This window comes from Cupressus sempervirens, chromosome 9 (genome assembly GCF_028749045.1).
Source record: "Cupressus sempervirens isolate cs-2001-9-10 chromosome 9, ASM2874904v1, whole genome shotgun sequence".
Classification (NCBI taxonomy): domain Eukaryota; kingdom Viridiplantae; phylum Streptophyta; class Pinopsida; order Cupressales; family Cupressaceae; genus Cupressus; species Cupressus sempervirens.
In genome coordinates, this window is record NC_143126.1 from 540,096,547 (window position 1) to 540,122,219 (window position 25,673).

The window sequence follows — 25,673 nt, forward strand, 5'->3', positions numbered from 1 at the left end:
TTCTGCACTTTTTGAGCAAATGTGAAGTTCTTAAAAGATCAAACTGAATTCTTGCTCTTTCTGTGAGAGAGATTCACCAACATCTCAGTGATGTTTTGTTCATCCTCTTTTTTCATGGTGCAACTACGCTTGGAAATGATGCATATGATTATCCTCTTCAGGTTTTTTTGCAAAAAATGCTGTTTTGTTCAGATTGATGACAATTTAAAAAGGTTTGTGGCCTCTGCACCTGATACTTCTATTAATGAGCTATTATCTAGGAAGCTTGTGATCTCGTCTTTAGCACAGCTGGTTTGCAACTGTGTTACAGACCTAACAATCAAGAAGCTTTGAGCTGGTTGGTTCATTCTTCAACAAAGTAGGTTCTAGGGAATTCAAAACCTTAGATTTGGTCTCAATGGGTAAATTGGTTAATAAGTAGAAGATGCCTAGATCAAGGGAATCATCATTAGATAGAATTGAAACAAATTTAGAACTTGATGAGGAATGGAAGTGATCTAAAGTGCAGGTGAATCTTGTGTCAACTTAAATTTGTTTTGTAATTGACTTAGCAGTCATTTAAGTTTCAAAGGGATTTGTTTGTTGTAGATAGCTTTTAAAAGGTGGTTAAATTTGTTATTAGTTAGAAGCTAGTTACAGAAGTAGTTATATTTGTACCTACTTGGGATTGTTATAAAAAACTCTTATTGATCTCATTTTATTATCTCAAAACCTCATTTTGTTGGACAGTAATGCATTGAAATTGTTCTATTTTGTGAGAAGAAATGGTATACAAACTTTTATATGCCATCTAATGCTTATCATTGATGACTGTCTTGCATTTTTTCTACACTGTTGTTATGAGATGTCACTTTACGATAGCAGCCAATTTTAAAGATCTGGTTAACTAGTCCTTGATATTGTTGTGGGTGAATTTCTTTTAATTTATGTAAATCTGGTATAGGAGAGAGTTCTATTGCTGCTCCTTCAAGAATGCCATTTCTTTTGCTTAATCTTTAGTTTTAAATAGTTTCAAATGGCACATCTTCAACAAATTCCTAGTAAATATGTACATGGGCTGTAAATTTCATCACTGTACATTTCAGAGGTAGTGAGAATAAGGAAGCCTCCCTTGTGAAGGGAGGAGGGACCACAGTCCTGCTTATTTCCCCTAACCAATTTTTTCTTCACAAATTTGGATGGCAAGAAGAAACAAAATTTGCAGGTACTATTTGAAATTTTGAATCTATCAGAATTACATTTTGTAATTTTCAAGCTTTCCACTATGTTCTTCTGGTCAAATTTTGCCTGATATGGTTCTGCACCCTTGCATTGCATTCTATTTGCTAGAAGCTTTCAGATACCTTCAAAATAGGTTCATTTTGCACTACAGTTGCAAAGATATGACGCTAACAAGCTAGCTGTCGATATTAGCTCACATTCAGAGTGTTCTATTTTATAACTTGGTGTCATATTGGTGTTGTATTAAGAAGTAAGGAGCATTTAAGCTTTTCCAAGTTTCTCCATTTTCCTCTAGTTTTCATTTATTTTTCCTTTTTTATCGGTATAAGGATTGAATTTTTTTCACAGGTTAATATCAATCACGTTTGCTTGGCACTTTTAATCAACATTTTGATGACGATGCTTTCTATATATCACAGGTCTTATACTATACTTTTCTGGATCATACAGACAGTGAATAATGTTACACTCTGGGTGCATTGCAAGCCAACTCCAACTATATTTGACTGTGTTTCTGGGATTGATATTTTATTGGAGGAATATAAATGCTGGAGTAACTAGCAATTATGTTCGGCCACAATGGGCATCTACTGATATGCCCCTGGATTATCCAGCATTCGCAACACCCCAGGGCTACAATGCTCCACAACAGGTGATTACGCTCCAAAGCTTCTAGGTGTTTTTTATATTAGGTCCATGTGAGTGTACTTGTGCAACGCTTAATGTGATATTGAATGCACTTTGTGCAATTATTGATTTAGACAGTGTGCTTAATTGTGAATGTAATGCCCCCTTATGGTATAGCATAGGGTTTTGTCTTATTTCTTATGATCAGTACTGCAATTTAGCTATTCTTCTTATATAACTTGTACACAATTCTGATACATTGATGGCTGTGGATTTCTTGCTATACAATACTATAATAATTAGAGCAATTAATTTGTGGGATATGCACAGATTGGAAATGCAAGAATAAAACCCTCTTGGCATATAATATTAATCAATACAATTGTCAAATGTCTATATATCAATGGGGACAAAATTATTTCAGTTACAGAAATTCTACCACCAAGCAAGACTGCTGATATAATTGCTGATCTGGAACAAATGGATAAAGTCCTTTAAAATGACTATTCGATATAAACACTGACTTGGTGGCCGTTGTCTGTAATGGCCCTTGCCAATAGGCCACTAATAACCACTAATACCGAACTGTGTAATTTTGTCAAACACTTGGCATGCAAACTAAATATATTGCTGAAAGTAAAAATGCTGAATAAAGGAAATTGTTGTGCAACAAATCTACTCAAATAACTGATGCAAAATAGTGCCAATATATTCATTCAAAGATAACCAAATGCTTCTACATATGATATGTGATTTTTCAATTCAAAGCATTACAACATGGCACATTACAAACAAACCCTTAGTGGCTGAATGCAACTGAGAATTTCTTGCACTACAAACTGAAATGAAAGAACCTGGATTGAGCAAATGCTGGAGACTGAATGCTGAAGATGAAATGATGAAAATGCAACTCCAATCTGCCCTCAAACTTGTTGACCGTAGACTTGTAGGTACAGCCATACATCTACGGATTGGTACCACACTTGGCAAAAATAAATGTTGGGCTGAAAGGTGCCGAAAATGGTGTAGAAATAATCGCCAGGCTCCAAGGAAATTTCTCCCAGAAAATAAAAATCAAACTCCCAGCCAACAGTGAAATATGAGCAAAATGTATCTCCAGGCTGAAAATCAAACCCTGCTGGAAATGACCAAATAAGCCCAACTTGAAGTAGTTGAATACCACTTCCAAAGTGCAACCCTTTAAAGGATATTTCACCTCCTCGGTTATGCAAATCCTTAGGAGACTCCATTCCTAATGATCAAATGACTATCTGCAGACCAAGATGGCGCCACAAATGCTCAAAGAGAAAAGTAGTGTAAACTCAAGTCATAGGATGTCCAAATGATAGGCCAAGCACCCTATTTATTCACTTTCCTAAGAAGCCTCTAAGAACTTATAGAAGTATCCATAAAATATTCTTATGAAATCCTTTTATAATGCACTTTTATAAAAAGTAACTTTATAAAATAAAAAGTGCAACTCAACTCAAAATTATAATATTTTGGCTCCGCATAACACATAAAATAAAAATATAATAAACCCCATCTCTCCAAGTGCAAATAAGACCATCCAATCCTCAAATAATCATCAGAATGACTCTCTCACCAAAAACATCTGCCTACGAGAGTCCATGATAGGCAAATTCACTAAAAAATAACATGTCACTAAAAATGGGACATGACAGTCCACCCCTCCTGAAATTGGTTGCCCTCAAGCAATCCCAAAGCTGGATGTTGCAAAATATCTTCTCCCTCCCATGTGGCATCCTCCTCGGGTAAGTCTCTCCACTTCACCAAGTACTCTCTGATAGTTCTCCTACGGAGTTGTCTCTCTCTGTTGTCAATGATGTACTTAGGAACAAGAAGCAATTTCCCTTCATCATCTAGTGGAGGAAGAATTGTTGAAGGCACAACATGCTGACCCAACGCCTTCTTGAGTCATGACACATGGAAAACATTGTGCACCCTGCTGTCTATTGGAAGCTCAAGCTCATAAGCCATCTCCCCAATCCGCCTGATAATCCTAAAAGGACCATAGTATCTAGGCTTAAGCTTCTCTGACCCCCTCTTCCTGAGAGTAGACTGTCGGCAAGGCTACAGCATGAGGTAAACCATGTCACCAACTTCAAAAATCCTCTTTGTCCTCTTCTAATCTGCATACTGCTTATGCTGATTTTGTGCTTTGGCAATATTATCTCTGAGAGCATCAATAATGTCCTTGCTCTCCTGAAGGAAATCCCCAGCACGAGGAACTTTAACATCACTCATAAGCAAATCAACGAAGCTCGGTGCATTATAGCCATATAGTGCTCTGAAAGGAGTCATCTGAATAGACATGTGATAGGTAGTATTATAGCAATAATCACATAAATAAATCCATCTAACCCATGCTTTCTGTTGACCAACCATGTAGTTCCACAAATATCCCTCCACCCACTTATTTACTATCTCTGTCTGCCCATCAGTCTGTGGGTGGTAACTGGTGCTAGGTGTGAGCTCAATGCCACATAAACGGAACACCTCCTACCAAAAATGACTCAAGAACCAGCTATCCTTGTCACTCACTATGCTCCGGGGTATCCCATGTAGTTTGAAAATCTCCCTGAAAAAAACTTCAGCCACCTACACTGCCATGTAAGTAGTAGTGATGGGAAAGAAGTGTGCATACTTTGTCAACCTGTCTACCACCACATAGATGCAATCTTGCCCTTGGGCCTTAGGCAAGCCCGTAATGAAATCCATGGACATACACTCCCACTTCCTGTCAGGAATGGGAAGTGGCTGTAGGAGCCCTGTTGGAAAGGTGTGCTCTTGTTTGTTCTGCTGACAAACAGGGCACTCTCTAACATATTGCAACACATCTGCCTTGAGTCCCTTCCATGTGAATCGCTCCGGTACTTGCTTGTACGTTTTGAAGTATCCAGGATGTCCAGCTGTAGGTGAATCATGAAGTGCTCTCATAACAATACGCTTCACCTTTGATCCTGGGACTAAGAATATCCTATTCTTGTAGATAAATAAATCATCCACAAGTGTATACCTGGTATTGACAATTGTCCCATCAACAATCCCGGATGCCCACGAATCTCTAGCATACTCAACAATGATCAAGTGCCTCCAATCCTCTGATATCTGAATCATAGCACTAAGATGTGGTCTACGTGACAATGCATCTGCTACCACAATCTGAGTCCCTTTCACATAGGAGATGTCAAAATCATAAGCCTACAGTTTACTAACCCACTTTTGCTGCCTGTCATTGAGATCTCTTTGTCCAAGGAAGTGTCTCAAACTATTGTGGTCAGTTTTAGTGCAAAACTTACCACCCACTAGATACTGCCTAAATTTATCCAATGCATGCATAATAGCCAACATCTCCTTGTCATATATACTAAATGATTTCTTCGGCCCACAGAGCTTCTTGCTCTCAAATGCAATGGGTGTAATGTCCCCTCTTTAGTTCGACATGGCATTGATCATGGATTTGCCTATTCCAGACTCTCGTAGGCAAATGGTGTGGAAAGAGAGTCAATTCTACGGATCAGATAGTCATATCTTGCTCTTGAAGAAGTGTTAAGAGGTTATATTTTATCATTATGTGATATTGGGGCCCACATGTTATAATTTTAATTTGAGTTGCACTTTTTATTTTATAAAATTACTTTATTATAAAAAGTGCATTATAATGAGAAATTATAAAGGATGTTTCTAGAAGTTCTAGCAACTTCTTAGAAAAGTGAATAAATAGAGGGCTGGGCCTCTCATTTGGACATGCTTGGATTGGAGAACTCTTCTACTTCTTCATTGTGAAGACATTTGTGGACTTTGGATCTGCAAATTATTCGATCTTTGGGAACGAATCACTCCTTTGGATTGGCGACTTTGAGGGTGTGAAATATCACCTGAATTGTTGCATAATTGGAGTTGGTATTCAGCCATCTCATTGGAGCTTATTGAGAATTCGTTGTTAGGGTTTGTTTTTGGTTGGAATAAGGATTTCAGATTTGCCCTATCATTGGAGAAGCATTTGACAAGAGTTTGAATACAGAATAAGTGCATTTTCAGAATTGGCAAAGCAAGGTTCGGAACCACATAATTGCTCATATCTCCTCAACCCCTTGGAGTTATTTTTTATGGTTTTACAGGGTTACTACCTAACCCTAGGCGCTCATTTTCCTTGCATTTGGGGGTCCCAAAACCCTAATATTATTTTATTTTAGCAGCCGTACAGGTACGGCCTGGTACGGCCCTGCTAGTTTGGGCAGCAGCGCAAATTAAGGACAGTTTGGGGGTGCGGTTGGAGGTCTTCATCAACGATCTGCAGCAAAACGTGGTGTTCTTCCATAGTTCTTCAAACCAGGTTCTTGCATTCTGAAATATATGTCAATTTTTGGGTAAATTTGCTGTCATACAGTCATTGTAATAATCAGTCCAGAATTGGTAATAAAATAATTTTAGAATTTATTGCATTGTAATTGAAATATAGTTCAATGGCTTTATATATATTGTAATTCTGTGATTATATTCTGAAAGTATCAAATCTGAAATTACCATATTTTGAATATTGTTACTGTTACACGCCAAGTGTTTTGACAAAATTCCTAAGTTCAGTTTGAGGGTTTCTGTGGCCTTTATAGAGAGGGTCATTACAATGGGGTGCTTGTCCTGCATCAGAACAACACCTATACCCTCTCTAGATGCATCACACTGAAGCTCAAATGGCTTCAAGAAGTCGGGTAATGCTAACACAGGGCACGTAGTCATGATCTCCTTGAATCTCTCAAAGCAAGCTTGTGCCTCAGGTGTCCAAACAAAGGCTCCCTTCTTCAGCAAATCTGTCATAGGAGCTGCATGGTGTGAATACCCACTGGCAAATCTACAGTAGAAACCACACAACCTAAGAAACCCTCTCAATTGTGTCAGGTTCTCTAGAGGAGGCCAATCCAAAATAGCATGAATCTTATCAGGATCCATCCTTACCCCCTCTGCACTAATGATGCGACCCAAATACAATAGCTCTGTCATGCCCAAATCACATTTGGACTCTTTGGCGTACAAGGACTTTGACTGCAGGATTCCCAAAACTGTCTCCAAGTGCTCCATGTGCTCCTGCCAAGTCCTACTGTAAATCAAAATATCATCAGAGAAGACTAACACTTACTTCCTCAACTAGTGACGGAAGACCCTGTTCATGGTGGACTGAAAAGTAGCTGGCGCATTGGTCAGCCCAAATGGCATGACCACAAACTCAAAGTGCCCACAATGACATCTGAAGGTAGTCTTCTCAATATCCTGTTCCCTAACTCTGATTTGATGGTAGCCGGATCTCAAATCAATCTTCGTGAAATAACATGCACTGTGAAGCTCATCAATCAACTCATCGATCTGTGGAATGGGGTACCTGTTCTTGATTGTCCTTTTGTTCAGCACCCTGTAATCAATGCACATCCTCAATGTACCATCCCTTTTCTTCACCATCACAACCGAAGAAGCAAAAGGAGACTTGCTAGGCTTGATGTGACCCATCACAAGAAGCTCCTTGATGGTTTTCTCAATCACATCTTTGAGTCTCTTAGGATGCTTGTATAGTGTAATCATCACGGGTTTAGCACCCGCTTCCAACTCAATGATGTGCTCAATACCTCTATTTGGTGGTCTGCTAGGTGGGATGTCACTGAAAACCCTGTCATACTTCACTCTCAATCTTTGTATGTCTGGATGATACTCTGTCTTATGCTACTCCCCTTGTGTAGGCATGAGAATACATATGGCTGCCCACTCAATGTCATCATGTCTGGCTAGCCTCTCTAGCCGTCTAAAGGAAATGGTCCTGATGTCTCCATTCCTGATGGCTCTCAAAATGTGTTGCTTCCCATCCACTTCAAACTTAATCTCCATGTCCTTCAATCTGAAGGTGACCTCTTCCAATGAGTGCAACCACTCCATCCCAAGAACAATATCCAGATCACCCATGTTGACAACATGGCAGTCTGCCTTGAACTCATAGTTGTTCAGGCGCAAGGGCAAATTTCTAACCATCCTGTTACACTTAAGAGTGTAACCATCAGCAACCTGTAATCATAGTCCCTCAAACTCTTCAGTCATAATACCATGACATTCAACAAAACGTGCATCAATGAAATTGTGCGTAGCACCAGTATCAACCAAAGTAATAACTCTCTGCCTTGCTAGAACACCACACAGTCTAAAAGATCCTTCTTGCTGGATGCTAGACAAGCTTGCCTCTTGGAAGTGCAACTCGGGCTCCTCCTTAGCCTCTGGAGCTTCTGCTTCTGCCTCAGGCTTTGCATCACTATGATCAATCTCATGTCCAAAATTATCAGAGTCTGAATCGTCGTAGTAAGCCCACATAACCCTGTTAGCCTTCCCCTCAGGCCTCATAGGGCAATCATGATCTTTGTCGTAGGGACCCTTGCAGTAAAAACATAGCTTCTTCCTGCACAAATTATTCAGTGTCTCCATATCCAAAGGTGCAGTAGACTTACCCTTGGTATCACCTTTTTTGCCCTTATTTTTATCAAACTTGTTATTGTCCTTGAATGAAGAAGTGCTCCTGCAGGTGAACCTGCTAGAGGGTGCTGTGAGCTCCATGCCCCGTGCCTTCCTCATAGCCTCCTGCAATGAAGGGGGATCGAATGCCTTGATCCACCCCTTTAGAGGTTCAAACAACCCCTCAGTGAATAGTATAACCAACCTCCTCACGGACACATCTTGCACCATCACCAATAATCTTTGAAACTCATTGATGTAGACCTCCAAACTGTCTGTCTGTCTCAGCTGTGCAAGATCACGGAAGAAGACCTCCGGGTCTTTCTTATCAAAGCACTCTACGAATCTATCCACAAAATCTTGATAGGATGTCACCTGATTATGCTACAATGTAACCATACCATGTGACCACCAATCATGTGCTGCGCCCTCTAAATGCAAAGTGGCATACTTGATAGCATTCATCTCTGACATAGGCCTCAATGCTAGGAATGCATCTAACTTCTGAATCCAGGCTTGTGCTGTCATTTGTCCACTACTATCGAAAGATGGTAAGGTGAGCTTGCTAGCAGCTTGCTGCAACTCACTGTCCTGACCTCCTCTAGGCCTCCAGTTCTGCCTGCTACTCCTCATGTGCTCTCTTCTCTGACTCAAGTAGCAATCAAAATTCAGCAACTCACGAACATTTGGAGGTAGTGCCTGCCATTCTGCATCTCCAGCTTGAAGATCATCCTGAAAATCCTCTGGCATATAATCCTCTACTGCCTCCTGGGTCACCTCTCTGAGGAATGTAAGATGTGTAGACTTGTTTGCAGTCCATGACCTGTGCCTAAGAGCACCCTATGAACCTGATTCACTCCTGTTATCCTGCTCTGGTGTCCCCCTATCCTGTTCTTGATTATGTCTGTCCTGTGGGTTTATGCACTCAACCATGGTGGTGAGTGCCTGCAAAGCCTGAGCCATCCGCTCTTGTCCTATAACCATTGCTCTGAAAAATTCCCTTTTTTCCTGATCCTCATTCCTATTGTCTCTTGGTGGGCTACGCTCTTGTTTGTCACCCATGGTGTATGGCTGCCTATCAAAATCTTGTTTCCAGTCAAACAAAGTTTGCTTGCAAGTGTAAAATCTGTGAGAGCCAACCCCAGGTGGGTGCATGTGATTGCTAAACCCTCAGGATGGCAGGATTTAGCTCTTATAACACTGTAATGGCCCTTGCCAATAGGCCACTAATAAGCACTAATACTGAACTGTGTAATTTTGTCAAACACTTGGCATGCAAACTAAATATATTGCTGAAAATAAAAATGCTGAATAAAGAAAATTGTTGTGCAACAAATCTACTCAAATAATTGATGCAAAATAGTGCCAATATATTCATTCAAAGATAACCAAGTGCTTCTACATATGATATGCGATTTTTCAACTCAAAGCATTACAACATGACACATTACAAACAAACCCTTACTGGCTGAATGCAACTGAGAATCTCTTGTACTACAAACTAAAATGAAAGAATGTGGATTGAGCAAATGTTGGAGACTGAATGCTGAAGATGAAATGATGAAAATGCAACTCCAACCTGCCCTCAAACTTGTTGACCGTAGGGCCTGTAGGTATAGCTGTACATGTACGAACTGGTACGACAGCTAGCAAAAAGAAATGCTAGGCTGAAAGGTGCCGAAAATGGTGTAGAAATAATTGTCAGGCTCCAAGGAAATTTCTTCCAAAAAATAAAATCAAACTCCCAGCCAACAGTGAGATATGAGCAAAATGTATGTCCAGGCTGAAAATCGAACCCTGCTGGAAATGACCAAATAAGCCCAACTTGAAGTAGTTGAATACCACTTCCAAAGTGCAACTCTTCAAAGGATATTTCACCTCCTCAGTTATGCAAATCCTTAGGAGACTTCGTTCCTAATGATCAAATGACTATCTGCAGACCAAGATGGCGCCACAAATGCTCAAAGAGAAAAGTAGTGTAAACTCAAGTCATAGGATGTCCAAATGAGAGGCCAAGCACCCTATTTATTCACTTTCCTAAGAAGCCTCTAAGAACTTCTAGAAGTATCCATAAATTATTCTTATGAAATCTTTTTATAATGCACTTTTCTAAAAAGTAACGTTATAAAATAAAAAGTGCAACTCAACTCAAAATTATAATATTTTGGCCCCGCATAACACATAAAATAAAAATATAATAAACCCCATCTCTCCAAGAGCAAATAAGACCATCCAATCCCCAAATGATCATCAGAATGACTCTCTCACCAAAAACATCTGCCTACGAGAGTCCATGATAGGCAAATTCACTGGAAAATAATATGTCGCTAAAAAGGGGACATGATATTGTCTTGATTTTACAAATATCAAATGACAGGATCAAATGATTTTTAAATACGAGGAATTCGCTGTGATATCCAATCTGGAAGAATAGAGGTGTCTGGTATGTTTATGAATTGGTCTTGATGGATCTGATTTTAACAACAAACCTGATATGACGGTTGATCTGGAAATGCAGAGCAATCTGATATAATTAAGAGTCAGTCCTTGAGGGATTGGATGTGAAAATGCACGGACAATCTGATCTAGTAAGATAGGGGGTTCTGATATATTCATGATCCTTTATGGATTAAACGAGTTAGAAATGCAATTGCTAGTATAGCGAACTCTTTATGAATATGCAAATGATACGATTATTGCTGTCTCTGATTCCTATCTACCTTGCTTATGTACGATCTTCTCATGACACCATTTCTGACTGATTGTAGATGCATGTGTTTCTTTATCTTCCCAATGGTGGATTGATACCACCCTTCTTGGCTGCAATAAATCTCCTAGAGCACTTAAGTATGGCGTGTAAATATGTGTTATGAATAATGATGCACAACATGCAAGTGGGGGCTGGGTGGGGGGTTGGAGGTGAATCAGTTGTGATCAAATTAAAACATCACACATCAGACTTATAAACTTAAATGCAATGCACAACAAATAAGTTAATAACACCGTAACACAAAACCAGATTTTTTTGTGGGGAAACCCGGTTAAGGGTTAAACCACGACGGAGATCAAACCCACTAGATGAACAAGTTAAACAACAATCCACTGAGATGAACTGATTGAAAGTATCAACTATGCCAATACAACTCTTTAAAGTACAATATTAGATTCTATTCATAGTTCATACCTCTTCTCACTCAACTTTGATCTTTGCCTCTGTTTCAATCTTTGTATCATATCATCCTCTCCATCAACACACACAAATTCATAAATGAATTCACTCTCTTATACAAGTCTCCAACGCTTACTAGGTCAGCTAAATACGAGACCTAATTACAAAATAAATTATATCAACCAGTGCGATTCCATAAGTGTCAGCTAGAACTGTTGCTTAATTTTAATTCATGTTAAAATTCAGTTTTGAAAAAGAGTAAATGAAGTAAAGTGTACATGTTTATCATTTTCAGCTCATATTACAAATTGCAGAAAACACTTTTCTTTTATATTGAAAGAATAGGAAATGTCCTTGTATTATTCATTTCGAATATGCAACTGATATTTACAAAAGAAATGAAATGATCAAAGAATGCTGATGTAATATACCCTTGTCTATCTCTTAGGATTTAGAGGACTATTTACTTTAACTTTAAGAACTTCTTCCTTTAGATTTCTGATATTAGTATTTTGATCCTGTGTATAGATACTCAATTATCTCTGAATCTCCTTTATTGATTTCCACAATGTATTCTAGCCAGGTGTTCCTTGTTGATTCTTAATGTAATGAAAAGAAATGGTATGTGGATTTATTTGTGCAATTTATGAATAAGTTGTTGTGTCTGATATATTAGCTTAGGGTCTACAACATTGAAGTTGCCTCTGATCTTTCTTTGTATTGATATAACTGGTTAGTACCAGGTTATAAATATTGAGCAGCAGATCAATGGAGATATTAAAAGAATAGATATGTTCTCTCATGTTCTACTGATGCCTCAATGAATGATGACTGTGATATACATTAATAGGTGGTTCTAACTTGAATGTGTTCCCATATTGGTTGTTATTATCTCTTGGTTCCTTTCTTGAATTGTATCTGAGATATATATAATCAAGTTTATTTAATAAGGTTGTATCTCCTTTACTACAGCCAAATATGAAAGTAGAAACAGATATGCTCAATACTATTTGTACTTCCTTTATGAATCAATTTTTACTCTCTTTTTCTCCTCTCTAGAATACGATTTCTTAGTACTGATATTTATCAGTTAATTGCTGACTGTAAAAAGCACTGGATATATACTTCCTTTCTCTTGAATAGACAGTATCAGTGGATTTTTTCTATGGATATTTCTTATTCAGTCTCCAAAGACTCTTATTGCCACATAAAGAGCTGCAATACAAATTGAGGTTGTATCTACCATTGGGGCTGAAGATCATTGCGCTTTTTGAATCCATCTGCTTGTCTGGTCCATCATATAAAGTTGTTGATTGGTCTTAACATTCCCTCCTCTAACATTCGGTGATTCCCTGTTTCAATAATGTGGGTGCTACACATCTCTCTGTTTATAAAATATACTCCTTGCGAGTCCAAGTCTTATATATTTCCTTTCATTTGTCTGCTATACTCTTATGGTCTGTCTTAGGTGCTGACGGTATCAAATTTGTTGACCTGTAATCTCTTTTTTTATTCTCCATCTTTGTTCAATGTCTTGTTGTGCCTCTTGGACTCCAGACACAGTTCTTGCTAATGACTGTAATCTGCACTAAAACAACACTCTGCTCATATACGATGAGATTGTTCTATCTGTAACTCGTCCTACTGTGGTTGTTTGGCATGATTTCTCAACGCTGAGTTAGCAGCTTTATAAATTGTTTTTGTATATCTCCTGCTTAGTTTATGTCCTCCATTTTTGTGTTTTGTATATCGCATCCTCTTGGTTCTGCCTTTATTATTCACCGTCAAAAATGGAGATTGTAGTTCCCATGCAATGTCCTGCATTTCTCCTCTCCTCCCCCCTTTCTTCTGAATTGACTTCTAATATATGAGTATAGGTTAAAGGTCATGTCTATCCATTAGCATAATCGTTTATATTGAGATATTTGATTAGTACATATTTATATTTCAATTAGTTTTATTAATAAAAGCATGTAATCATGAATATTTTAAATTATATTAATAATAATAATATATTGTAACATTAAAGGTATATTTATAACACTAATATATCTTTATTATTTTAATAGATTTATTTAAGAATTTGCCTATAGTGTATTATCATTATATATCAATTAATAATATTATATTATATTGATTTGATAAAAAGTAATATACTTATTAATAGATTATAATATTTATTTATTAGCACTTTTATTTAATATTATTTTTTTGATATAAATTAAAAATGGGGGACATGACAGCTGAAAGTAAAATTCTCTCACACAATTGACCGTGAGAGTAGTCTCTAAATTGCTGATATATATTCCTACTCTGACAGATAAATAACATGAAAGGAAAAAGAGAGAGGAAAAAGTCATGGGCACTAGTCATTGCTTGTAATGACTGGTTGACATGCATCCATCTGCTTCCATCTGTCTACTGTTTCAAATTGCATCCATCCGTGCATCTAAACCCTACATTTATATAAAAATTGTTAGATCCAATGGATCTAAGCAATGCAAAGTGTCTCATTTCGCCTCATTCATATTCCTATCACGCCATTCATTTTCACAAAATAAAATATATATTAGAAAAGAAAGAAAAAAAATTACGCCAAAATGTTTTACTACTAACATGTTTGTTTACTGTGCAGTGTCCTGTTTCTAATGGGTACGTGGATATAACATTAGACTCCCACAAGGGTTATTGAGCCCGGCATACCCATTAGAAACATAATCTATGAAGCTGATCAAAATAAATAAGAACAAAAGTATTAAAGGGACATATTAACTTATGAAACCTTTTATTTTTGTAAATAAAATTTGCTTCAGCAAGTATAATATCAACTGAATGAAAACATTAAAGGGACATTACTAACAGTTTTGAAACCTTTTGAAGCAATATATGCAAGCAAGTATGAACAGAAAAAAGTAAATTAGAGATTATGTTTTGTGTTTAAATATGCCAAAGGACAAATATCATGAAAAGCAGGGGGTTTTACAGAGTTTCAGAAAGTACATGTTCGGAATATAGAGCAAACGAACACCTTGTGCAGAGGGATTTTTATCAAATACATCTAGTAGTATCAGTGAATAAAAAAAAGATGCAGTTGTAGGATTACTAAGAAGGATACACAAAAGGCATTATATGCAAGCAAGTTAGAATTTTGAAAAGATCAAAGCTGCAGCAGATAGTGTAAATATTCTAAGTTCTATGATAATTACTAGAAGTCAAATACTCAGATAGGAAGAATCTGTAGCTACAAGAAATCTGATGAATTAGGATGCAAACACAAATGATACCTTGAGCAGAACAAGAATCCAAGCTATCAAAGTAATGTGAGGATTAAAGTATCAGATAACATCCAGACATGGCGACAAGGTTAACAAGTAAGAAACCACAACAAGGAGCATAACATAAACGTCATGAAATAAGGGACAAAAGACAGAATAAAAGTCACGGCTGGTGAAGCAAAGTATAATCAGAATTTGAGCCTTTTTTATCTAATGACAGGTCTAAAGATTGAAGGAAACCAATTTATAGCTTCCAACTATAGAATCTGCAGCAAGATAGTGCTCCAGTTTGAGTCTAAAACAGCGGCTCTAACATTAGAAATTAAAAGCCACATTTTGCTCTAGAAAAGGGAAAAGTATGGCTACATTTCATTCCAACGCAACCCAGTAACAGCAGCAACAAACAATGGCATTGGAAATGCTAGAAAAACCTCAACCGTGGTTTTTCAGGTAGGCCCAATCATAATGATACCCTTGTTTACCGTATTGGGTAAAGAAATCAATACATACAAACAATGGATCAGAATAGAAGAACTTATATTATTCGCATATGCCAAAGATATTACATTATGCTTATGATGATTCTGATGATTACAATGATTACCCGGAGGGGGTATATATACATCTTGAGGAACCTTCCCGAAGGTGTTTGTCGGCTACATACAACATGTTGGCTACATAATAAGAACCTTCCCGATATCGACGTAGAACTTTCTCGATACCGACGAAATACATCCCGATACACACCCTGTCGGCCAATACCGACGACATTCTAATACTGATGACATACATCCTGATACTGACGACATACATCCTGATACCATATTTATTGACGACATCATCCCCCCCCAAAAAGGAAAGTTGTCTCCGAACAACCACACAACAAAACTCAACAACTAACTACATTTATTCATAAAACAACATAGACTTAGACATCATGAACCAAAGGCTATGTCTCAGACTGTGAAGACCAGCTGTATTGAAGCTGATACACTTGATCTGTCCGGACCTGCAAATCAGCTTCAATCTGAGAGTTCTCCTCCACCACTTCCTTCAGCATCAATGCAACCTCTTGGCACTCAGCTTCCTTTTGATCATGAGCCTTCTTTGCTGAGTCCTTCTCTCGAAGTGTTGCTACCAACCGCTGCTAGCTGTTGTTCTGCCTACTACTTCCCTCGTGCACTTTCCTCGAGCCATGCTAACAGGGCTGTTTGCTCTGCTTCCCATGCAATCTGCTAGGTGGCAAGTCGGTCAGCCATCTCCTTTTGAGCCTTCTCCGCCGTCTCCCAAGCTTGCTGTCCAACCTCTGCTCTTCTTCGCTCTGTAAGCACCAACTCTGCCAGGGACATGCTCTGCTTTGCGATGACAGCCAGGCGAGAACGAACATCCTTATCCTTCTCCTCCTCTACTGGTAGAGGGTCTGAGACCTGCACCCTTTCATCTACTTTCTCTGCTACTACTGCACTTTGATCCTTCACCCTTGGTGAAGCCGGTACCTCGACTACCTCGCTGTTCGACCAAATGGCCTCCAATTGTGGGTCCCATCAATTGGTCATACTTCTCACGACTGATAACTGCAACGACTGGGGGTCTAGGGGGCAACGGCCCAAATAGGGTCGAGGGGCAACGCTCCTCACCGCCAAGACCAAATTAGCAATCCAAAACCCACACAAAACTACATGGAACACACTATTTCTGTCATTTTCTTCCGATTCCACACTCTTTCTGGCAACTGCTTATGTTTACCCTTCTCTTTGGCATCATGTGTTACTCATTCTGAACTGTTTCAATCTATCGTCGTTTTTTTATTTTTTATTTTTTTAGAGAACCTCCTATCACCCTTGGATGCTGTACGGCTGCGCTCTTGTATTCTGCCTACCTTATTGCAACTTCCAGTCTCGGCTTCTTAATCCATAACAAGTACTTACAAATGTATATAGATTTTAGGCTACAGAAGAGGCTATACGGACGCATCAAACATCCCCTTGATAAGTTTTCGTATGGATGCAAGACCATCTTTGATGCTGCAAGACTGCTCAAATGTTGTACGGTATCGTTCAAACAATTGCCGACAATGCCAATGTTTTAAAATGCCGTACAGTGTTTAAATATAACTGACTGCCATACTATATGGTCAAGAAAACATCTTGTAACCGTACAGTATTGTCAGTGCCTCAGAAATGTTTAACTAGTTTACGGTACCTTCAGATTGCATGGTATGCCGTACGGTGTTGTGCAACTACTCATCGTACGGTCTTTGTTATTCTATGGTTGCTGTACAGTAGAAAAATTTTCGTACGATCTTTGCTATTCTATGGTTGTCGTATGGGCGTACAATTTCAAAGTTTTTAAATGCCATACGGTTCCTTGATATATCTGTATGGAGGTACTAATGATGCCGTATGGTGTCACCATGCAATATAGTGTATTTTTAAAAGACCATACAGTGGCCAGTTTAACAATGCACACAGTATTAATTGTCAAGCCATACGGAAGTTGTGTTGGCTGCCGTACGGTGGCTAAAAGAATCCTCCAGACGCATACAGAACCCGTACGGTAGCAACCAGAAGACTTCTTCAAGTGCGCATGGAATCCGTACATTCTGACAATAATTTTAAACTCCAAATGCATATTAATTCTGTACAGTAGGAACCATGGAATCTTAATTCCCCAATCCTGGAATCTTAACTCCACAATTCGTATGGTTGCAACCATAAAATTTAATTAAAAGTCTTCCTAGCTCCTGCCTTTGAATGCCAGCCGTACGGTGCCCAGACTTAGAGATCTCCTTTTATTTTCCCTCATATAAGGCCGTATGGTCATCAAGTTCTTTCCACTAATTGTGTTAATGACTCATTAAGAATCATGTTCCAAATTTTATTGCTTCTATACTCTAATCTTTTATTACTTTATTACTTCGCAGTGACACTCAAAAATTATGTTTAATTCTGTCCTTACTTATCTTGCATATGTATAGTATTTACATATATATACAATATTTATAGTTGTTCTTTTCTGAGTTGTTCATCCACGGAGGTCCGTTATTTCTTTCATGGTAGACATTCAACTTCAACCCGTCAGCCACTTCCTTCCTGTTTAGCGTCAATAGTTTTATTGCTCCATTATCACCAACTTCTCGGATCTGGTATGGCCTGAACCATTTGACTTTAAACTTGCTTGGTTTAATTTCATTCCGGCCATCATACTTCAACACCCACTGTCCTGACTGAAACTTGTTTAGTTTCAAGTTTTTATCATGCCACTCTTTGCGCCTGTTTTGTGTCACCTCCATGGTCCATTGTGCCTGCAATCGTCGCTCATCAAGTTTATTTAAGTTACATGATCTCTCCCTCCAGTTTTCCATATCGTCCAGTTTGTTCCTGAAGCTCAGTACCATGGATTCCGTCGGTTGCCCCTCCTTGCCATCAATAACAATATTCTTGATTTTAAAACCATCATTTCGTGCTGCTACAACTTTTATTAAACCCTTCCTCTTTGTTTCTTGTGCAGACCGTATGATGTGTCTTCCTTGCTTTCAACACCTTTCTATTATATCCATGATTCGATGTAACATTTTCTTTCTGCGTAGTTTTATGGTGGGATCTTTCCTCTCAGCTTTAGCCGTAACTGCCTTTCCTTCTTCCGCTTCTCTGTATTCCTTCAGACATTCATTTTCCTCTTCTTTCTCACCTTTGTCCACCTTGAACACATTACAACTCGGAAAGAGTTCATAGTCCTCTATCTACCAATGGTAAAGACCGTTGATAGAATCCAAATTGTCGTCCGTTGATCCTCCTTCCAACTGCAGGACTCCCTCCTGATCTGGTTCCATATGCTGCCTCCCTTCATCCTTCCCTTCGAAATTTGATGATAGAGCTTCTTCCTCTACCATTTGTGTGTGTAGATCAATAATGAATTTCCTTCCTTTGCTTTCTAGTGATAATGTATTTTTCTTCCAGTCATGCTTGGCCTTCGCTTACACGAGCCATCCATGGCCCAGAATAGCATCGTATCCTCTCCTCTTTAGCGGGATGACGATGAAGTCGAGCAGGAACGACTGTGTTCCAATCGTCACTAGTTGCACCGTGAGGACTCCCAACGGTTTGATCTCGTGCTGGTCTGCTTTTAATAATTGGAATGTAGGTGGCCACAGTGTCAGTTGTCCCAACCTTTTCCAAGTGTCCTCTAGTAACACATTGACACCAGACCCTCTGTCCACAATCGTGTTTGTCAGAACAGTCCCCAGAATTCCCATTTCGACGACTACGGGATGACGTTCGGATGAGAGAGCTAATAGCATCGGATCTTTTGCACTTGCGCCACTTTCTTTCTCCCTTCTTTGTTCTACTGGTAACTTAATAGTTGGAGCTATGTTTGTGAGTGCCGTACGGAGTTGAGGCATTGTAAGCAGCAGATCATTGATTTTAATTGGTACCTCGGTTTGTAATATTTGCTGTACGATGTTCTATTCTGCATAGTTCCGTACGGAGGTACCAATGGTGTCCTTCATGTGTGCCTTCTCTGCCTGTGTTGCTTTGTGGATCTCTGCCCACACTTCCTCCGGTTGCTTCTTTTCTTCTGTCGGGTCGGGGTACATTTTCGCTTGCTTGCGTGTGATAGCCAAAACCTCCTCTTCGTCTGTCTTGATGGTGATTAAATTTACTCTCGACTTTGGGCACTTGGCATCTTCATGATCGCTGGGTCCACACCATCTGCATAACAATTTCGGTGTGTTTGCCATTGTACAGTCTCGGGCGAAGTGGCCTCACAAATTGTATGTGCGGCATTGAACTATCGGCCGACCGTTCACATCATACTGAATTTGACTCCTCCCACCATTATTATTGTTGTCGTTGTTGTTTTGACCGCGCCGATTATTTCTATATCCTCCCGACTTGGCACCCTTTGTACTGGTGTTCCCGCTCCTTCTTGATGCGGACATCTCCTGTATCAGGAACACTTGCTGCGGTGCTCTTGTTTTCAGGTTGAAAGGGCATTCCTTTGTCGAATGTCTCATGATCTGATAAATCTCACAAAATTGGTTTTTCGGGCAGGATCCCTTTGTATGGCCTTCTTTTTTGCACTTGGTGCACCATAGCTCATTTCCCTTGGTCTCCTTCTGCATGTTCTTGAACTCTTTCATCATCCGAATCATGTCTTTTTGGAGGGCGCAGACCTTCTTGCTGTCCTTTTCGTCATTACTGCTTTCCTCTGCTGAAGATGTGTCGTCATCTGAATCCGACCAGCTACTCTTCTTTTTTTTCGTCCTCTGCTCACTTTCTAGGTTCATTGCCCGATTGTACGTTTCAGTGTGTGATGCTGGTGGCATGTTCTTCATCTTCTTTCGTAACTTCGAGTGAAGGCCTTCAATGAACCATCTTTTCTGTAGCCCATTAGTCGGCTTATTCTCCATTTTATTGATCAAGTCCTTTAGCTTCCTAGCGTAGACTTGGACTGTTTCATTCTTCCCGTGTTTTGTATTGTATATCTCTGCTACAATTTCGTTGTCATCGCGCAACAGTTGAAATTCGGTAGTAAACTCCTCCTTAAAGTTGTCCCAAGTGGTTAATCTTTGGGGATCTGTGTCAGCAAACCAATCAATTGTGACACCCCGTAGGGTGGCCGAAAACTGCTGGACCCATTCGTTTGTATCTGTTATGTCATTTGCCCTCCAAATCGTTTCGCATGTTTTACAATGTCAGATTGGATTGGCTACTCCATCACCATCAAATTTCGACAACTTTTCCTTTAGTCCTGCCATTACTATTTGAAGTTGAGGGTTTTGTTGTATACTTGCATTGTTTTGCACTCCTGTGCTATTCTGCACACCCACGCTGTTATGCACACCCGTGCTATTCTTAACACTCGTGCTGCTCTGTACACCTGCATTGTTTCTGATAGTCGTGCTATTTGGTGAAGGGTTTTCGTCAACTGAAGCTATCCATTCCGAAAGTGTATCTCAAATGAAGAGTTCACTCCACGCTCGCGCTCCCTCGACACTTCGAGCCATGCAAGTCAATCCTCTTCCCTTGGCGTATGCAGGTTCAGAAACTCCTCCCTTGCTTCTTCCACTAATTCCACAAGCTGTCGAGTCTCCTCCAACAATTCTTCCGTGCTACGGTGTTCGTTAGTAATTTGCTGACTCCTTCGTCTGCGTTCGGCCTGCTGTGCCAAAATTAAGTTTTCCTGTGTGGTGCGTATTTCGTCCTTTTCCTTTAGCTTATTCTTATTCTTGTTCAGTTGATTCGGCATTAGTCTTCATCCGTCTGCTTGCGTACCAGGTGCATCGGGCAACGGCGCCAAATGCTTACCGTACTGGGTAAAGAAATCAATGCATACAGACAATGGATCAGAATAGCAAAACTTCTTAAATTATTCGCATATGCCAAAGATATTACATTATGCTTATGATGATTCTGATGATTACAATGATTACCCAAAGGGGGTATATATACATCTTGAGGAACCTTCTCAAAGGTGTCCATCGGCTACATACAACATGTTGTCTACATAATAAGAACCTACCTGATACCGACGTAGAATCTTCCTGATACCAACGACATACATCCCGATACACACCCTATCAGCCGATACCGACAACATACATCTTGATACTGACGACATACATCCTGATACTGAGGCATACATCTTGATACCATATTTACTGACGACAATCCCAACAAATTACCAATAATGGTAAGGTGTGCCACAGACAAACCCTAAAATGATAGAGATAAAAAACCGTGCAGGTTATCAAGAAACCTTTAGAAAATATCAATGGTGTCTCACCTTCTGAATTGGGTTTCCCAATAAATGGAAACAAAAAATTAGCAAAAGGCTGATTTAAACAAGAAATGGCCTCTAACAAATCACTCCAGGTTCGAAGCTCATGCCCAAATCAGGAAAGTGTTGGGTGGATATTTTGCAACTGACAGTTTTGGGTAAAAATCCAGTCGCAAAATAAGATGACCAGCCACAACATGTGAGACAAAGTCTCTCCTACCTTAAAGGGAAGGTTCCCCGTTCTCACCATTCCTTGGATCAACTCAGGGTAAACAAAAAGTTGAGAGATTTTATAAAATGAGTGTTACCAATATCCTTTCTTCTTATCTTTCAAGAAAGAATCCACTTATTTGTAGAGTGAGTAATGGGCAAGGTGAATCTCTAACTACACTTCTATCAAGAGCTAGAAACAGTGATATCGATAAACCTTTACTAACTCAAAGGCTAGCTGAAAATGTACCGGTTTGGCTCTAAGTTCAGTCATACTTCTATATAGAAAAGCTTTACAATTAGGGCACAAAGACTCCTAAAAATAAGAATTACTTAACTATTTTGCAAATTAAGAAAAAAGTATAAGCTATAGACAAATCTTTTAGCTACATATTTCCACAAACGCTCCCAGTCAAAGCTTTGGCTCTGATTGCTTCTTAAATCACTATGCTCTTTTATTGAACACGCAATAACAACATGAATCAAAAAAATAGGCACAAATTATAGTCAAAGCTTCTAATTTGCTCTATCACAATGGCTTCCAGTCAAAGCTTTGAATCCAGTTGCTTCTTTTATTCATTTTTCTCCAAAATTTATACCGCACAATCAAAGTTATGCTTGCACAAATGTGGCAGAGCTTTCTTGCATACAACAAAAGATGATTTTTACAATGAGGGGGTACTCCTTTATATAGGCACAGGAGTTGAGAAAAAGGTGGAAGAAAAAGTGGGAGCAACTCAACCAACTTTGACCTAGTCTAACTAAAAGAGAAATTATAGGGTTACATGCAACTGCACATGCAACTCACATTATATCTTTACATGTACATGCAACTTTCATTATATGCAATTACATACACATGTAACTCACATTACATGTAACTACACATTTCCATGTAATACATCCTCTTCAATTACAAACATGAAAGAAGAAAAAGAAGAAGAAAGACAAAAGAGAATTGAAACAATCCCAGGGATTGTTCTTAAGGGCCTTGTACTTGGCGATGCAATCTTGAATGATCATAGGATCGGAAGTTTTTGTATTTTGTACCACAACATTCACCTTGATAACCATGATGTTGCATCTTTTAATAACCTCTGACTTTGATGAATTGTCCGTTGTCATGTGGAAACTTGATGTGATCAAGCTTTTCTCGCTCAAATTGTCGTGAATTCTCTTTTGTAGATTGACACATTTTGGATTATTTGACACTTTGAAAACCTTCTTGACGATGTTCGGATGTAAATTTGGAACAATTTTCCATCAGTACCTTTAACTCTTTTTTTTTTGAAGTAAAGTACTTGGCGCATGCGAATGTGTGCAAATGGAGATTGCTGATTTTCAAATATGACTTGCGGTCTTCAAAACGTTATTGCAGGAGAAATGATTACATGTAAGTGCAACATGTAATGGGAGATGAAAGGTGAGATGAGTGAAAATGGAAGCGGAAAATGGGATTACATGCATGTACGACTGGTGAATGAGATGAAAAATATGTAATCGCATTTGTTGGATGAGATGCAAAGTGTTGTGGCATGGAAAGATGGAAATGGAATGTGACGATGCTCTCGCATGAAATGGAAAGTGGAGTGAAGTGAAATGTGCTCAAGTTCTTGGGAAAGAACTTGTAATTTCTCCAAAGTGGAGAAAATTGGCAAGCAAGCACAAAGCAAACACATGCCTTTGGCAAAAGACTCAAACATGTCAAGATGCAATGCACTTCAACACACAAATTCAAATTTGGAAATTGGGGAAAAACCAAAAACAAGAAAATGAACAATTTCTTCATTTAAAAAAAAAAATGCACTTTCCATGGCATTGATTTCAATGAGTGGCAATCATCAAGAAATAATGTGCATGGAAATAGCAAGATAAGCACGAATTGATAAGCAAATTTGAAAATGTCCACTTACTTGGAGGTTAAAGAGCCAAAATAGCAAGTTTTATAGACTTGAAGACCAATTCTTCCTCAAATCCGGATTTTTCAACAACTTATTGACTTTTTTTGCACTTGCATTTAATGGACATTCAGTAGTCGAATTTGACTTGAGAAGGCCAAAAACGTGGTCTCCAAAGACGAGCACACATTAAAACTAAAAAATGACCCCTTTTGATCCAAATGTATGGGCTGAAAAGTCATTTAAAAAGTTTTTTAAACAAAAACGTGACTTTTTAACGCAAAAATCTGGGTCGTTTTTGCAAAAACGTGGCAAAAAAATGCATGTTTTTGAGTCATTTTTGATTTGTGAATGCAAAAATGACTTCCCTAAATGTGTATACATAGATTAAAATGCAAAAACATGACTCCAAAATGCAAAAAAGTGGATAAAAACCCCAATTTTTTGGGCATTTTTAGCAAAAACGTGATTCATAAAAGACATGAAATGAATTTGTTTTTGGCTTCCAAATGCAAAAATGTGAGCCAAGATGTATTGCAAATGATTGAAGATGCCAAAATGCCTATTTTCCTTGCAAAAACGTGATTTAAATCACTCAAAATTAATTTATTTGTAGATTTTTTCAAAAACATGCTGGAGTTTGAAAAAACATTTTCTAGCAAGATAAATCCATTTTTGATGTTAGAAAATCCATTGCCAAGCAAAAACGACCCTAATGGAAAATATCTCATGCAAATCCATTGAGAAAATCTCCACTTATGATCAAAATCGGGTTCTTGGAGGGCAAATACATGGACTTCTTCAAAATCAAACTTTTTAAGTGTCATTGCATATATTAAAACATGTTTTTTGATCAAAATTGGACCTTTTTGGGTCACTTACATGTTTTAGAATGTGCATACAAGTAAAATTGCACCTTTTGGGTGCTACTGCATGTTTTAAAATATGCACATAAGAAAAATCCGACCTTTTGGAGGAGGATGCATATTTTAAAATGCATCTCACTTTTTAGATGTCAAAGCCTAAAAATTTCACTTTTGATGCAATAACATCAAAAAGGTTTGTTTATGATAGACTTTTGATGTAATGACATCAAAAAGGTCCATCAAAATGAACTTTACATGCATTAACATGTAAAATGTCAACTTTTGATGGATTTTACATGTAATTGATATAAAATGTCCACTTTTGAAGACTTTTTGTCATTTAATTCACTTAAAATTATAAAAATGTTACAAAATGGGCTATAAACAATATTTATCTATCATATTTAAAAATATAAAATATTAACATCATTTAAAAAGTAACATTTAAATAAACATTTGATTTAAAAACCAAAAATTAAACTGGAACTATATAATTATATAGTTACTTTAAGTAAAAAATTAAAAAGTAACTCAACTTAAAATTATAACATAAAGTGCACTATAGTCACTTTAAGTTAAAAATTTAAAGTTAAAGTAACTTAAAAATATAACAAAAAGTGAATATAAGTTGTATTTTTCAAAATGTGAATGTCAAATTAGAAATATGACATGATAAGTAGGAGATATTTTTAATTTGTGCTGTTGCACCAAAAAGGTCCACTTTTGAGGCACTAAAATGGGCATAACTCTTGACTGACAATTCCAATTGACCTCTAGGTTAGATCGAATCGAAGGGAAAAACGAAAGGCATGACATGAGCAAGACCAGAGGACTAAAAAATAACAAACACAAACTCAAAAGCTAAGAAAAGAACGATGAAGGCCTTAAAAATCAAGCATAGGCTTGACAATCAGAAAAATGAAAAAGACTTGACAAAGGCCTTCAGTAAAAGGATTCATTATATCAATTGGTATTGATTAGTTGATCAATACTAACCAATTAAACTCAAAGAAATGCAAAACTAAGGTGAAAAAGTTTCGTACTCTTACCTACATTTTGTCACCACAAAATGCAAGACAACAGAAAGATGCCAAGGAAAAGACAATGAATTGTC

General features: G+C 38.2%; 1 protein-coding gene across 4 annotated transcripts in view; it reads left to right on the top strand.

Annotated features, from left to right (window-relative positions):
- LOC149539754 (phosphoenolpyruvate phosphatase-like) overlaps window positions 1-25,673 on the top strand; it is a 357,723-nt gene that overhangs the window by 3,057 nt on the left and 328,993 nt on the right. For 2 of the 4 annotated variants that reach the window (XM_089800958.1, XM_089800960.1), the window contains exon 2: window positions 1,641-1,873. In XM_089800958.1, the coding sequence (XP_089657084.1) occupies window positions 1,682-1,873 (192 nt within the window). In that variant the 5' untranslated portion in view covers window positions 1,641-1,681. The remainder of the gene's footprint in view (window positions 1-1,640; window positions 1,874-25,673) is intronic. The other 2 variants (XM_089800959.1, XM_089800961.1) reach the window with 1 other exon arrangement.